The 12,982-nt window shown below is 58.9% G+C and overlaps 1 protein-coding gene across 1 annotated transcript; it reads left to right on the top strand.

The window, feature by feature from the left end:
- The first annotated feature begins 932 nt into the window (after window positions 1-932).
- Window positions 933-12,866, top strand: FA2H (fatty acid 2-hydroxylase). Its single transcript, XM_058034207.1, has 7 exons — window positions 933-1,199; window positions 7,143-7,238; window positions 8,941-9,083; window positions 9,181-9,287; window positions 10,527-10,699; window positions 11,186-11,438; window positions 12,080-12,866. Exons 1-7 carry the CDS (start codon window positions 933-935, stop codon window positions 12,157-12,159), a joined length of 1,119 nt encoding a protein of 372 aa, XP_057890190.1. The 3' UTR covers window positions 12,160-12,866.
- Window positions 12,867-12,982: the final 116 nt, after the last annotated feature.

Genomic DNA, 12,982 nt, shown 5'->3' on the forward strand with positions numbered 1-12,982 from the left:
GGATGGCAAACCCCACCTTAATCACTGGTTGCAGCCTGGTGTGGCCAGCTACACCAAATTTGCTGGCATGTGGCCAGCCCCTGTGGTCATCCCAAAGGGTGTCATCCCAAAGTGGCCCCCCTCACTTCAGAGGGAAATCTTCCCCCCAAAAATGCATGGGAAACTCCTTTCCTGTAATTCTTTATTAATTATTTGGCTGTGATTCTTTGGGGTATTTGGGGCTGCCTCCTGCCCCCTTGGCGAATTGCAAATTTAATTAAATGCTGAAATATATCTTTGAACAGGGATGTGGTGCCTGGCAGCAAGTGACTCTGGGGTGAATTGGCCTCTGGGTGACCCCTCTGGGTGACCCTGCTCTCCTTGGGCACTCTGAGTCGGACTGGGGTGTCCTCTGCCTTGGCCACCGAGGACCTTGGAGGTGTATTGGTAACTCGGGATGGGTGATTCCCCCGGGGTGCCCTATACCCCCAGCATGCCCTCACAGCCTCATCCCTGCCCCAGGGATGCCCATACTCCAGTTCCACCCCGGGGTACCCCATAACCCACCCAAGGTTGCCCCGACCCCCCGTTCCCCACCCTGGCCGTACCCCTGGGCCCAAGGGGGGGCACTCTCCCCTCCCCTGGGGCCGCCCCATTTCCCCGTCCCCCTGAGGGTGCCCTGTGCCCCCTGTGCCCCGCTCTGCCTCTCCAGGGATGCCCCATTCCCACTTTCCAGGGTACCTGCGCTGGGGCGGAGCCTCCGCACCCCAACCGTGCCCCACCCGTCGCTGGCTGCCCAATGGGGTGCGGCGGGGCGCGGCGCGGGGCGTGGCCCGGCTGCATATGCATGTATGCAGATGAGCAGGTGCGGGCAGAGCGCGGCGGCGGGACGGGACGGGACGGGACGGGGACTCGGACGGGAGCGGAGCGGGACGGGGAGCGGCGGCGGGGCCATGGCCACGGCGGGGCCGCGCTCCTTCAGCGCCGCCGAGGTGCGGGCGCGCTGCGCGCAGGGCGCCTGCCTGGTCTCCTGCCGCCGCCGCCTGTACGACCTGAGCGGCTTCGTGCGGCTGCACCCGGGCGGGGAGCAGCTGCTGCGCCGCCGCGCCGGCACCGACGTGAGCGCCGCGCTGGACGGGCCGCCGCACCGGCACTCGGAGAACGCCCGCCGCTGGCTGGAGCAGTACTACGTGGGGGACATAGAGCCCGGCGACGAGCAGGTACCGTCGCGGGGCCGAGCCGGGACCGGGGGACACGGCTACAGGGGAGCCGGGGGTACATACGGCCTATGCGAGGTGCCTCTGGTGCTGGGTACAGGTGAACAAGGGCTGTGGGGTGCCCCACGTCCCGAAACTGGCAAATGGAGAGGCTGTAGTGTGTCCCAGGTGCTGCTCCAGGATGTACAGGGTCTGTACAGTGAGTGTCCCGATCCCAAATCCCGATCCAGAATGTGCAGGGTCTGTACAGCGAATGTCCCGATCCCAAATCCCGATCCAGGATGTGCAGGGTCTGTACAGCGAATGTCCCGATCCCAAATCCCGATCCAGGATGTGCAGGATCTCTCTAAGGCACCCTAGGTGTGGCATACACAGCGTTTCTATAGTCGTGGGACTGGGATGTACAGAGATTATGAGTGCCCTAGGTCCTGCATCGAGTTTTGATAGGTGCTCCACGTCTGGCTCTCTGGGATCTGGGCACTGCTGGGGTAATAGAGCATCTCAAGTCCAGAGTGCATGGAGTCTAAGATGTGCAGGGGCTGTAGGGCAAACTGTGCAGGATCTGAGTCATACAGGGTCTGTAGGGCACTCCAGGTCCAGGCTTCTCAGCACCCAAGCTGTTCAGGACATACAGAGGCTGGATGGGCTTTGGGGTGTACAAGATAGAAAGTTTCTGGGGTGCATGCAGCATATAAGGTGTTTAGTGCACCCAGATCTCAGTCTGAGCTGTATGGGACTTGGTGTGAGCAGGACAGGATCCATAGGATCAGGCTCTTTAGGGTCTGGGATCTACAGGGCAATGAGGGGTGAAGGAGACAGAGGATGTTTGAGGCTTCTGGGGTCTGCATGGGTGGTGCCTGAGGTGGGCAGGGTGCCAAGGTCCCATGTGCCTCCTGGCTCCCAGGAGTTCTCTGGCTCTGAGGTGCAGGGGGCCCTGAGGGTGCCAAGTGCACAGAGCTGAGTACCTGCAGGGTCCCTCTGCACAGCCACCTCCCTCCCTGCCATGCTAGGAAGCAGGGCTGATGGGTGTATCTGGGGTGCCAATGTGGCATGGAGGTGTCGGGGTCTTTGGAGGGGTGCAGGAGATGGAGCTCAGTGTCAGTTTTAGCGGGACTGTATGGCACAGAGTGGGCGCTGGGACAGGACACCCTTCCTGGCCCTGTCAGCACTCAACAGGGACCACGGTGCTGGGCACAGGGGTTTGCCAGTGGTGAGCAGCCACTGCTGAGAGAGGAGCCCGGCCATATCCCTCACTGCCTGGCGAGGGGCATGGGACACAGCTCTGTCCCCGCCGTGCCAGTGCCGTGCTGCCCAGGTGGAAGGGAAGTTCCGCAGCCTCCGGGTGGCCCTGGGCACTCCTGCGCAGTTTCCAGCCCTCAGCACCGGCCGCGGGCAGGATGCTGAGCAGCAGAGCCAGCCCAGCCCCCTTCTCCGGCCCAGCAGTTCCTCTCTCGGCATCCCAGCGGGGTCGGTGACCGGCCGGTCCCTCTGGCTGCTTGTTTGCTCTCGCTGCTGTCCTGCCCAGGGCCAGCCGCGGCCCCAGCGCCACAGACGGGGCTTTGTTTCAGCCCCGGCGCAATGCCTGCCTGCTCCCCGCGCGGTCCCGGCCGTGGCACCTCCTCTGTTGGGACACTCGCCGAGCCGCCGCCTCCTCGCAGGCGTGACGAGCCCAGCGGGCTGGGGTAGGAAGGTACCGGACAAACGGGTTCCCGTGCCGAGGGGAGCCGCCACCATCCCAATGCAAATACATGGCGTGATAACGCGGGCTGCAGGGAGATCTGACACTGCCTGGTGCCAGATAAACCATCCCAGCCTGGAGCACGCAGGGCAGGGATTAGAGCTGCCTGCTGCATGGTGAGGCTGCATCCAGCGTGCACTGAGGTGTCAGCTGCCCTGCCCTACTCCCCACCCCCCAAAAATCCTCTCTGGGGAGAGGTGGTGTCCTTGGTGGTGCTTGGGTTCATGCTTTGGGTGTTTTGGGGCAGGTGCAGCCCAAAGAGCTCTTTGGAGGAAGTGTTACATTACCCCAGTTTGATTCCACAGCTTTGCCAGTGCCTCTCCTTGCCCGTCGGATGTCCCGGGGCTGCATCATCCCCATGCTGAGGGATTCAGAATTCTCCGGTCCCACAGGCATCCAGCATCCTCCCCTGCTTCCCACAGGAATTTCCAGGATTTTGCAAAGGGGGGAAAATGTGTTAATGCAGGACAGATAAAGAGGACAAGATCCAGCCTTCATTCCACTGGCCTCTCCGTGCCCCTTCCTGTGTCTCTCTCCTTTGGCCGCAGGTCACTTTTCTGCATCACCCAAATCCTTTTGGCTAAGGACAAATTAATCCCTAAATATTTTATCTATGCAAGCAGGACATATAGGGGAGATCAAAGTGAGTACCAACAATTACCTAAAGCAGACAGTGGATTTTAACAGCCTCGCTAGAAGGGAGCTGGATCATCTAATTACCCTTCCAGTTTGAGCAATGAGGGACTTTCATCACAGCCTCTTTGGGGTGCGTGACGTGGCTGTGACTCACAGTAAATCTTCCATCCTTCTCAGGTTTACTGTCCTTCTCTTCCTCTTGCCTGTATTGCTGCACCTGGCTTTGCACCTACCCTGGCTTTGCATCCCAGCCTGAGCATGCTTGGACGTGGGCGGGACACCTGGGGCACCTCTTTGGGGCTGATGTAACGAGAAGTCACTTTTTATATTGCTGCTATGATTAGCAGTTCAATTCACCTCCTTTTAATAGTCCTGCTGCACCCAGTGTTTAATGGGCCAAGAGACAGCCAGAGAGCACAGAGCACAGTGCTGCTGGGGTGGTGCTGTGGGATGGTGCTCCCACCTTCCTCGGTGCCCTCTGCACCTCCTGGGGTGTCCTCATGCTACATGCCTGTACCTGCACTGCCAACACAGCTTGTCCCATGTGGACACCAGCAAACATCCTCTGAGGAGCTCAGTGAAGGTGCTGGAGGCTGTGGAGCAATGCAAGGTATGGTAGGACTCCTCTGGGGTTTGACTCACTGGGAAAATGGGTGGAAAATCCCCCTGGGTCCAGGCTTTTGGCAGAGCAGCTGTCTGCAGGCAGCATTGCCCTGTCTGGGCCAGGGGGGGCTTTCCAGCTTCTCTGGCTGTGTCCCAAGAACACTGAACCCTGTGCTGGGCCACCCCTTCTGTCTGTAGCTCACATCACAGCTGGATTTGTTCTTTTAATGCCCCCAAGCCCTGATGCAGGGCAGCGCTGGGCTGGCACAGCCCGTGCTCTCCAGCTGGTGCAGGACCAGTGCAGAGCGCCCTGTGTGACCCACGCAGGGCAGCCAGATGCTCTCAGGTGGATGCTGGGTCACCCAGTCACTGGATCGTGCCATGCCCTGGGTGTTTGGCCCTGTGTGTACCAGCAGCACTCACCAGGACTGCTGCTCACTCACAGCTACAGCGCCTTGTGGGCGTTAACTTTCCCTTCCTTACATCAGGCCCCTTGTTCATCTTCCCTGGCAGGACCTGTTTGCCTGGGGACAGCTCAGGTGCATCCTCACCACCCACAGGTGACAGCAGAGCCCAGCTCAGCACAGCCCTTGGGCCTCCTCCCAGCCCACCTGTTTAGAGCAGAACGGGCAGAAGCCCCAGCAGGGGTTCAGGTCCATGGGGCTGGATCTCAGCAGGGCCCCTGCGTGCCTGGGGCAGGCAGGAACAGGCCACCCTTTGGGGAGCCAGCTGGGACATGCCAGCGTCGTTTGTGTCCTGGTTTCGACACAGCTCCAGTCCTTTCAGTGCCAGCTCCAGGGTGAGCAAGAGGAGAGCCTTCCTCCTGCTCCCCAGCTGAGGAAGAGGAGGGGTAGGAGATGATTCAGGTGCTGACAGGGAGCTGCCATAGCCCACATGTGGCAGTCATGTCACTGATGGTAACCAGCCCAGATGCTGGTGGTGAGGTGGGATGTGAGCCCCCAGTCCATCTCCCTGACCTGGGAGGACCAGGAAGCCTCCAGGCATGACACTGTGCTCAGGCATCCATGGGCAGGGGAACTGGAGGTGTGTGAACATTTCGGAAAAGGGAGGAGAGGTGCCGGGCATTGCGTCAGCCCAGCTTTCCTAAGCATCCTTCCTGCTGCCGCCTGGGCTGTGGTGCAAGCTGAAGGTGGAGAGCCCCAGCCCGTTTCTCGGGGCACGGATAAGACATTTCACTCTCTTAAAGCCAAATTTTCTTCCAAAGCACCTGCAGGGCAGAGGCAAAACCATAAATCCACCATGCTTTGCTGGATTTTAAGACATCCCATCTGACCTAGGGTTTTGGAATGTCTGGCTGAAGGACAGAGTCTGCAGCATGGAAAATAGCAGTGGGAATCCTCACAGAGAGGTGTGGTGGTACATGGCATCAGCTCACATCGGTGCTCTGCCTGCAGTAAAATTGATGCCAGTGGGATTCCAGCCTGGAAATACTGGCTGGAAATATCCCCTGTCCTCCCATGCCTGCTGCCCCAGGCAAGGGGTTGCCTCAGAGCTGGGTAATGCAGTTCCTGTACCAGCAGAATGAGGGTTGAAATCTGGCTAGCTCGAAAAATGGGGTGGGAGCACCTCTTGCAAGGAGTGCCTGCCGTGGGTAAACAGTGCCTGAGCCCTGCCTCGGTGTCCCCAGTTAAGTCCTGACATCTTGGCAAGGTGACACCGGTTTTCCTGCATCCCAGGCCCTCCTGCAGCTGCCAGGGCTGTATTCCCCTCTATAGGGAGGCAGTGCATCCCTGTCAGAGCTGTGGGGAGAGCATCCACTGAGGAGCTGGGGGAAAATCCTCCCAGTCTGGAAGCGGCACGGCTGAAGCCGCATCGGGCAGGGCTGAGCTGCGGCCCCGCCGTGCCCTGCCCGGGTTAATGGGTAACCCGGGCCGGCAGAGCGGGACAAAGGCATGCTCGGCACGTCCTGCAGGGCAGCTGGCGCTGCTGCCGGGGGGCACGGCTGGTATGGGGTGTGCACGGGCACGGCCCAGGCTCAGCGAGCCCCCACGGCCGACGCCGGGGCTGGCACGGCTGCAGCAGGGAGGCTGTGCTGGCAGCTGGCACCGTGTTTGCTTCCCAGCATCAGCCGAGGCAGGTTCCTCCTGTTCCTCTGCCCGCCCTGCCAGCGGGACTGCAGCTGGGTCTCCATCCTGCCACCACCGCACCCCCTGTGCCTCAGTGTGCCCTCCTGAGCCACATCCCACCTCATATCCCACAGTCCATGGCAAGGGCAGCCAGCCCAAACCCCCCTCACATCCCATGGCAAGGGCAGCCAGCCCAAACCCCCCTCATATCCACAGCCCATGGCAAAGGCAGCCAGCCCAAACCCCACCTCATATGCCATGGCAAGGGCAGCCAGTCCAGTGTCACCCTGTGAAGGACACTTTGCCTTTTTCCCTGGACAAGGTCACTCTTTCTGTGTGTTTTTCTTTGTGCCCACAGAAGGGTGGTGGCACCAGCTGTACCATGCTCCCCAGGCCTGCCAGCCCAGCTTTCTGAGGGACCAAAAAGTCAGGCTGGGCTTTTGTTGGAGATCATTGGGGTGGGAGGAGGGAGCAGTAACCCAGCAATGCCGCAGGCTTTACTGGCAGTGCCAAGGTGGCCTCTGCCATGGCACTGCCTATTTGCAGGGGAAGGTGCTGTCCCAGGGCCCAGAGTTTCTGCATTGCCACTCTGCCGTGCTGTCCTGTCCATGGGCAGGGCATTCCAAACACTGGGCTTGAGAGGAGGTTTCCAAAGAGCCCCGAGCCCACAATGTCTGAAGGGCAGGGCAGCTCACTAGCAGCTGCTTCCCTCAGGAAACCTGCTCTGCAGGAACTCACTGACTTAAATTCACCAGATTTTTCCCCATATTTGTTTAGCAGGCAGGAGCTCGCTCTGGCCATACCCCTGAGGGCTACAGCCATCACCATCCCAGCTGAATCCACCACTGGTGCTTCACCACAGAGTTTTCCCTCTCTTTCCAGAGCTTCTCTGAGACAGTGGATGAGAAGGAAGTGTCTGCAGCAGCCCAGACTCCAGAGCACACAGATCTCTGCTACAGAACAGTGCCTGTGGAGAGGGTAAGAGCTCTGGAGTCTCTCCTACCCTCTTTGCCAGAGTACTTTGCCAGATCTCCCCTTCCCTGTGGGAGGGCTGGGTTTCTGCTGGGCTGTTGGGCAGGAGGGATGGCGTGAGGGAGCCAAGCTGACCCAGCCACTCGTGCCCTTTCTCCTGCTGTGGATGGCATTGCTCATGCTTTATTGCTCAGGCGTGGCCCTGCTGGGAGGCTCCCATTGCAGCAGCATGGGACAGATGCCTTTCTCTGACAGCAGCTCTGCCCTTCCACAGGGAAGTGTTGCCAAGCCACACCTTGCTTGCTTTTATTTCTTTCGTGCTTTATTTATTTTATTACTTTATTTATTTTTATTTTTTTTCCCCTTGCCTGAGCACTCGTAATGAGCAGGAAGGGATTCCCCAGGCTGGGCAGGGTGATCCCTGTGTGTGCAGGGTGCTTCCTGCCCTGCCAGCTGCTTCCCAAGCATGCCACATCAGTGGGGACTTGTCCCCAAGGTGCCTTTGGCTGCCCCTGCCCTCCACAGCTCCATCTGGTCACCACATCTTGCATGGTCCCAGCTGGTTGGTGAGCATGCTTTTATCTTGTAGAAAGTTGGAGTTTTTTTAGAGCAGGAGAACATCTTTCACCCCCCAAATTAATATTTTATCACTGAGCACCTTTAAAAGAGAATGTCCATTTCCAAGTGACCTTTTTGCTTTAGCTTTCCCCCCAGTGGAGAATGGCTCTGCTCCCATCCCATACACCAGCTGGGGTTGTTTCCCCTCCTGTGTGACTGTGTTCATCCCTGCCTGCAGCAGAGCCCCCAAAGTGCCCACAGCCACTGTGGATCCTTGCCCTGGGATGCCCTGAACGGAGCCATCCCCACCACTGGCAGCACAGCCCCAGGTGCCACATGGCTGTGCCAGAGCTGTGTGGCACAAGCAGCCCAAGGAGAGCTGCCAGGCCCAGGGCTTGGCCAGGCAAGTGTGGTTTCAGTCCTGGCACAGGGATGGGACCGAGAATCCACCTTATCTGGCCAGGCCAGCAGAAGATGTGCCCAGGGATGCTGAGCAGTGGCAGAGGTGGTGATGCCAGTTGTGCCTCCCTGTTTTCATGCCATGTCAACATGTGTACCCACACAGGTCCCCTCTTACTCCTGCACCTGAGTTCAGCTGTGCTCAGCAGCACTGCTGGAGTCTGTGTTCCCATCCTGTGTCCCTGCTCCCCATCCCTTCCCAGTTTGCTCTTACTGGGGTGCCCAAACAGCTGTGGCTGCCCCATGTGTCCTTTGCACAAGGAGAAACGTCCTTGACTGGGGTAGTGCCATGGGGATGGGATCCATGTGGCACCACAGGTGTTCTGCTGGGCCATATCACTGCTCACTATCTAATCTTGGCAGCAAAGAGCCTCAGTTATCAGGGCCTGATGCTGAGCCAGGTCTGGGTACAGCCACCTTCACCTTGATCTTCTGGCAGGTACCTGGTGGCACGGGGGTGAGCTAAGCCCTGGGCTGATGTGTGTTTGGTGTGTTTGGTCCCTTGTCTGCCCTGTGCTGGTGCTTTTGGGGAGCTCAGGGCACCTTGGAACCAGAGACAGCTGCTCTTGGGGCATGGGAGGGGTTTGCAGCCCAGAATCCTCCAGCAGCAGCAGCAGCAGCTCAGCTTTGTGCCTGGTACTGGGATGGTTTGTGGGTTCCCCAGCACTACAGCCCCTGTGTGCTCCCCCAGGACCTGGTGGACTGGCAGAAGCCCCTGCTGTGGCAGGTGGGCTACCTGGGGGAGAAGTACGACGAGTGGGTGCACCAGCCCGTGGATCGGCCCATCCGCCTCTTCCACTCGGATTTCCTCGAGTTCCTCTCCAAGACAGCATGGTGAGCTCTGCACTGTGCCCTGGCTGGTGCCTGCCCTGGGAGGGGGATGGCTCACCAGCCAGCAGGACGCCCTCTGACAGCTCCTCCTGCCCCATAGGTACGTGGTGTTCATGGTGTGGACGCCCGTGGTGCTCTATCTCAGCTGGGTCAGCTACACCTCCCTTGCTCAGGGCAACACCAGGCTCTTCTCCTCCTTCACCACAGGTACGAGCAGCAGCAGCAGCAAAGCCTTTGGGCTTCCATTGCTGACCCCACACTGGGCCACGGGGCAGGAATGGGTTGGTTGGACACCTGCATCCCTTCCTCACGCCTCATTCTGTACGTGCTCACCAAAGCCACACGCAAGAGCAGCAGCTCAGCACCTTTCCCTTGTGGCCACCAGCACCTCTCCCTTGTGGCCGCCAGAAGCCCCCTGTGCTTGCCCACCCCCATCCCCTTCTCTGCCCAGGAGATTTGATCCCCCAGGGCTCAGCAGAGGCACAGAGCCCCCCGGGCTGCAGCCTGCTCCCTCCTGCCTCGTTCCCTCGGTGCCCACAGCGCTGCGGGTGCCGGGGCGGCTCCGATGCCGCTGCCGCCCACCCGGCCGGGCTGAATGCCGGGGAACAAACCCGGCTCTGAGCGCCGCCGGCTCCGCACAGAGCGCGGCTTGTTCGCGCCGAGCGCCTGCCCCTGAATCTCCCACTGTCTGCTCCTGCTCCCCCGGGAACAACAACCGTGCCCGGGGCAAGCTGTCTTCTTTGTTGTCCATTTTTTTTTCTTTTTTTGCTGGGCTCCCTATTTTTTTTTGCAAGGTGCCACCCAGTGCCAGCTGTGCCCGGCTGTGGGGTGGGGAGCGCCGGCTGCACAGGCACTCCCTGCTCCTTGTGGCATCCAGCACCTTGCTGCCAAGTTTTGTGGGGATTTTTTTCCCTAAAAATAAGTGGGTTTTGGGGCAATACAAATTTTGCTAGGAAGGACACAGGGCTGGCAGCCAGCCCTGAAAGAAGGAGGTGGCTGAAAAATGTTCTGCGGGGGAAAGTGCCCAACAAGTCTTTTGTTTTTCCCCCCAAAAAATAAACACCAACAGCACTGTTTTACTGTCATGAGTGCTGCCTGTGCAACTTAGGTCCCTCCTGCCTTGTTCTGGTGGGTGAAGCAGCTGTGTAGTGGTGACACAGTCCCTAGAGTGCACATCCAAGCCCACGTTGGAATCTGGAATGCAGGGAGCTCCCCTCAGGCTTCCTGAGGCAGCAAGAAGCTGGCTGTTTCTGTAAATTAGTCGGAATCAAAGGAAAATGTGGTTTAGAGCAGAGCTTGGGCAGTTAGCTCCCTAGAGGAGCTCAGGGCAGGAGGTGGATGAGTGGCGGGAGGGAAGGAGAGCTGAGCATCACCCTGATGCCAGGATGGTGATGGATAAAAGCACCTGCACCTGCCCTGCTGACCACTGCATGTCTTGTTGTGTAGAGTACTCCATCCCTGTCCACAAATACTACTTCCCCTTCATCTTCCTCCTGGGAATGGTCCTGTGGTCCCTGCTAGAGTACCTCATCCACCGCTTTGTGTTCCACATGAAGCCACCTGCTAGCAATTACTATCTGATCACGCTGCATTTCCTGCTGCATGGGCAGCACCACAAGGTGAGTCGCAGCTCCCGCCCCCGCTGGCACCGCCTGGCCCGTGGGAATGGTGTCCTTTGCCCCGCTGCAGCTGTCACTGTGTGCCCTTTGCCCACACAGAGCCTGTTGCTGCCTGCTCAGTGTGGCTGGTGGCATCCCAAGCGACGCACTTGCCCAATACCAGCAAGGGCTGTAAAACAGCTCTGGAGGAGCTGGAGTTAATTTTTCAAGATGTGTGGGTGGGCAAGGGGGAAAACCAAAAGAGCCATAGGCTCTCTCTAGCTTTGCTGGAGGAAATGTGGAGCTTGGGCACCTACCAGATAAAGCCACCCCCTGCCTGGGCACCTGGGCACGCGTGGGGGCCTGCTCCCACCACCAGGTACAACCTGGGGAGGGATTTTGCTGTTGGCTTTTCCCAGATGGGTTTCCCTGATGCTTGTCAGGGATGTGCAGAGGGAGGAAGGCTGAGTGGGAGCTGCCTGTCCCACCATCCCTCTCTGCTTCCAGTCTCCCTTCGACAGCTCCCGCCTGGTGTTCCCTCCCGTGCCGGCCTCGCTGGTGATCGGCTTCTTCTACGGCGTGCTGCGGCTGCTGCTGCCCGAGGTGCTGGGGCTCTGCGTCTTCGTCGGGGGCCTCTGCGGCTACGTCATCTACGACATGATGCACTATTACCTCCACTATGGCTCCCCCAGAAAGGGCACCTACCTGTACGGCCTCAAGGCCTACCACGTCAAGCACCACTTTGAACACCAAAAATCAGGTAGTGCTGCGCTCCCCGTGCGTGCTGGCAGGGGAAGGGGATGTCCAAGATCCAGCCTAGCTGCGTGGGTGAAGCTGATTGCTCCAAAATATTTGGGATTTGGGATGAGGAAAGCCAAGCACTGTGCTGCTGGGGAAGCAGCATGTGAGGTGCTGTAGCCCGTGGAGAATATTTCCTGGCTCTCAGGGTGAGGATGAGGAGCCAGAGCAGGGGTGAAGGCAGCACCTGTCCCACTGGTGGGCATCAGTGCTGCCTGGAATGCCAAATCCCCATGGTGCTGGATGTGGGTGCCTATCCCTGCCCAGGGCAGCATCTCTTCCTGCTGGGAGGTGTTGACAGGTGGAGGGTGAGGCCCTGGGCTTCTCCAGATCCGCCCCACACTTTCGCTAGCCCAGTGCTTGCTCAACCTGCCCTTTGCCCGGTTTCCTAGGAGAAAACGCCCCATCCAGATAAGCTATCATCCATGGGGCTTGTTGGCACGGCCCAGCCAGCTCCTGCTCCCTCTGCTCTTCCTCCTCGTCTTCACTTTGCCTTCCTCCCTCCCCAAAACGTGGCCACTCCTCCCTCACCAGTTAACACAGAGCCCTTGCAACACCTCGATGGTGGTGCCATGGGCTGAACTCTCTCCTGCCTGCCCACAGGTTTTGGCATCAGCACACGCTTCTGGGATTATCCTTTCCGGACACTCATCCCTGAGGAGACCTTCAAGAAGGAGGACTGACAGCCCCAGCCCAGAGCTCAGCTGCTGGCTCTGTGCCCCAGCACTGGGGCTGGCATCCCTGCCCTGCCCCCTGCCTGGGGGCTGTGCCACAGCAGTGACTCCAAGTGGAGCATCCCTGAGGAGTGCTGTGGTCCAGCTGTGGCACTGGCAGGGGGATGGGGGGCTGAGGATGGTGAGGAAAGGGGAGGAAGAGGCTGTGGGGTTCCCTGGTGCACTCCTGCCCTACCTCGCTGCCCTCCCGCTCCAGGCTATGGATGCACGGGCAGATCTGCTGCCTGGAAGATGAAGTGCCTGATGCCACGCTCCCTCCCCTGCCCTGGCACCTTGCCAGAGCCCTGTCTCTCCCGGGCTGCCCTCTCCCCAGGGCACCCAACACGCTGCAGTTGCCTCTATTGCCTAACTCATGCCGAGGGGATTCCCTGTCCTAGGTCCTTCTCCCAGCCCATCTCAGCACAGGGTTTTCTTGGCCTGCAGCCCTTTTGGGGCAGGTCCCACAGCTCTGGATTGTGCCTTTTTCTAACCCATATCTCTCTGCCAGATTTATCAAGTTCATGGTTTTCATAGACATTGGCTACTTGAAACTCAAACTCTGATGAAAAGAATTACTATGAGATGCCTTTTTTGCTGATCCTGTGATTTTATTTTTTATTATTTTTTCCCTAATGTTTACTGCAGATATTTAAAGGTTTGAAATAAATTTATATGTAAAACTGTAGACACTACAATTGTAAATAAACTGTATATTTTGAAAAATAAAACTTTCTAAAAAGGGTCCGGGAAATGTATCCCCCAGGGCTGCTCACAATTTTGTTCTCCCACCCTT

Source organism: Melospiza georgiana, chromosome 14, assembly GCF_028018845.1.
Source record: "Melospiza georgiana isolate bMelGeo1 chromosome 14, bMelGeo1.pri, whole genome shotgun sequence".
Classification (NCBI taxonomy): Eukaryota; Metazoa; Chordata; class Aves; order Passeriformes; family Passerellidae; genus Melospiza; species Melospiza georgiana.

What these genes read in the sequence shown, in the direction of transcription:
- FA2H (XM_058034207.1), top strand. Translation starts at nt 933, where the DNA reads ATGGCCACGGCGGGGCCGCGCTCCTTCAGCGCCGCCGAGGTGCGGGCG. An exon ending in TAGAGCCCGGCGACGAGCAG is followed by an intron (nt 1,200 to 7,142) that starts GTACCGTCGCGG and finishes CTCTCTTTCCAG; the next exon opens with AGCTTCTCTGAGACAGTGGA. An exon ending in CTTTGAACACCAAAAATCAG is followed by an intron (nt 11,439 to 12,079) that starts GTAGTGCTGCGC and finishes GCCTGCCCACAG; the next exon opens with GTTTTGGCATCAGCACACGC.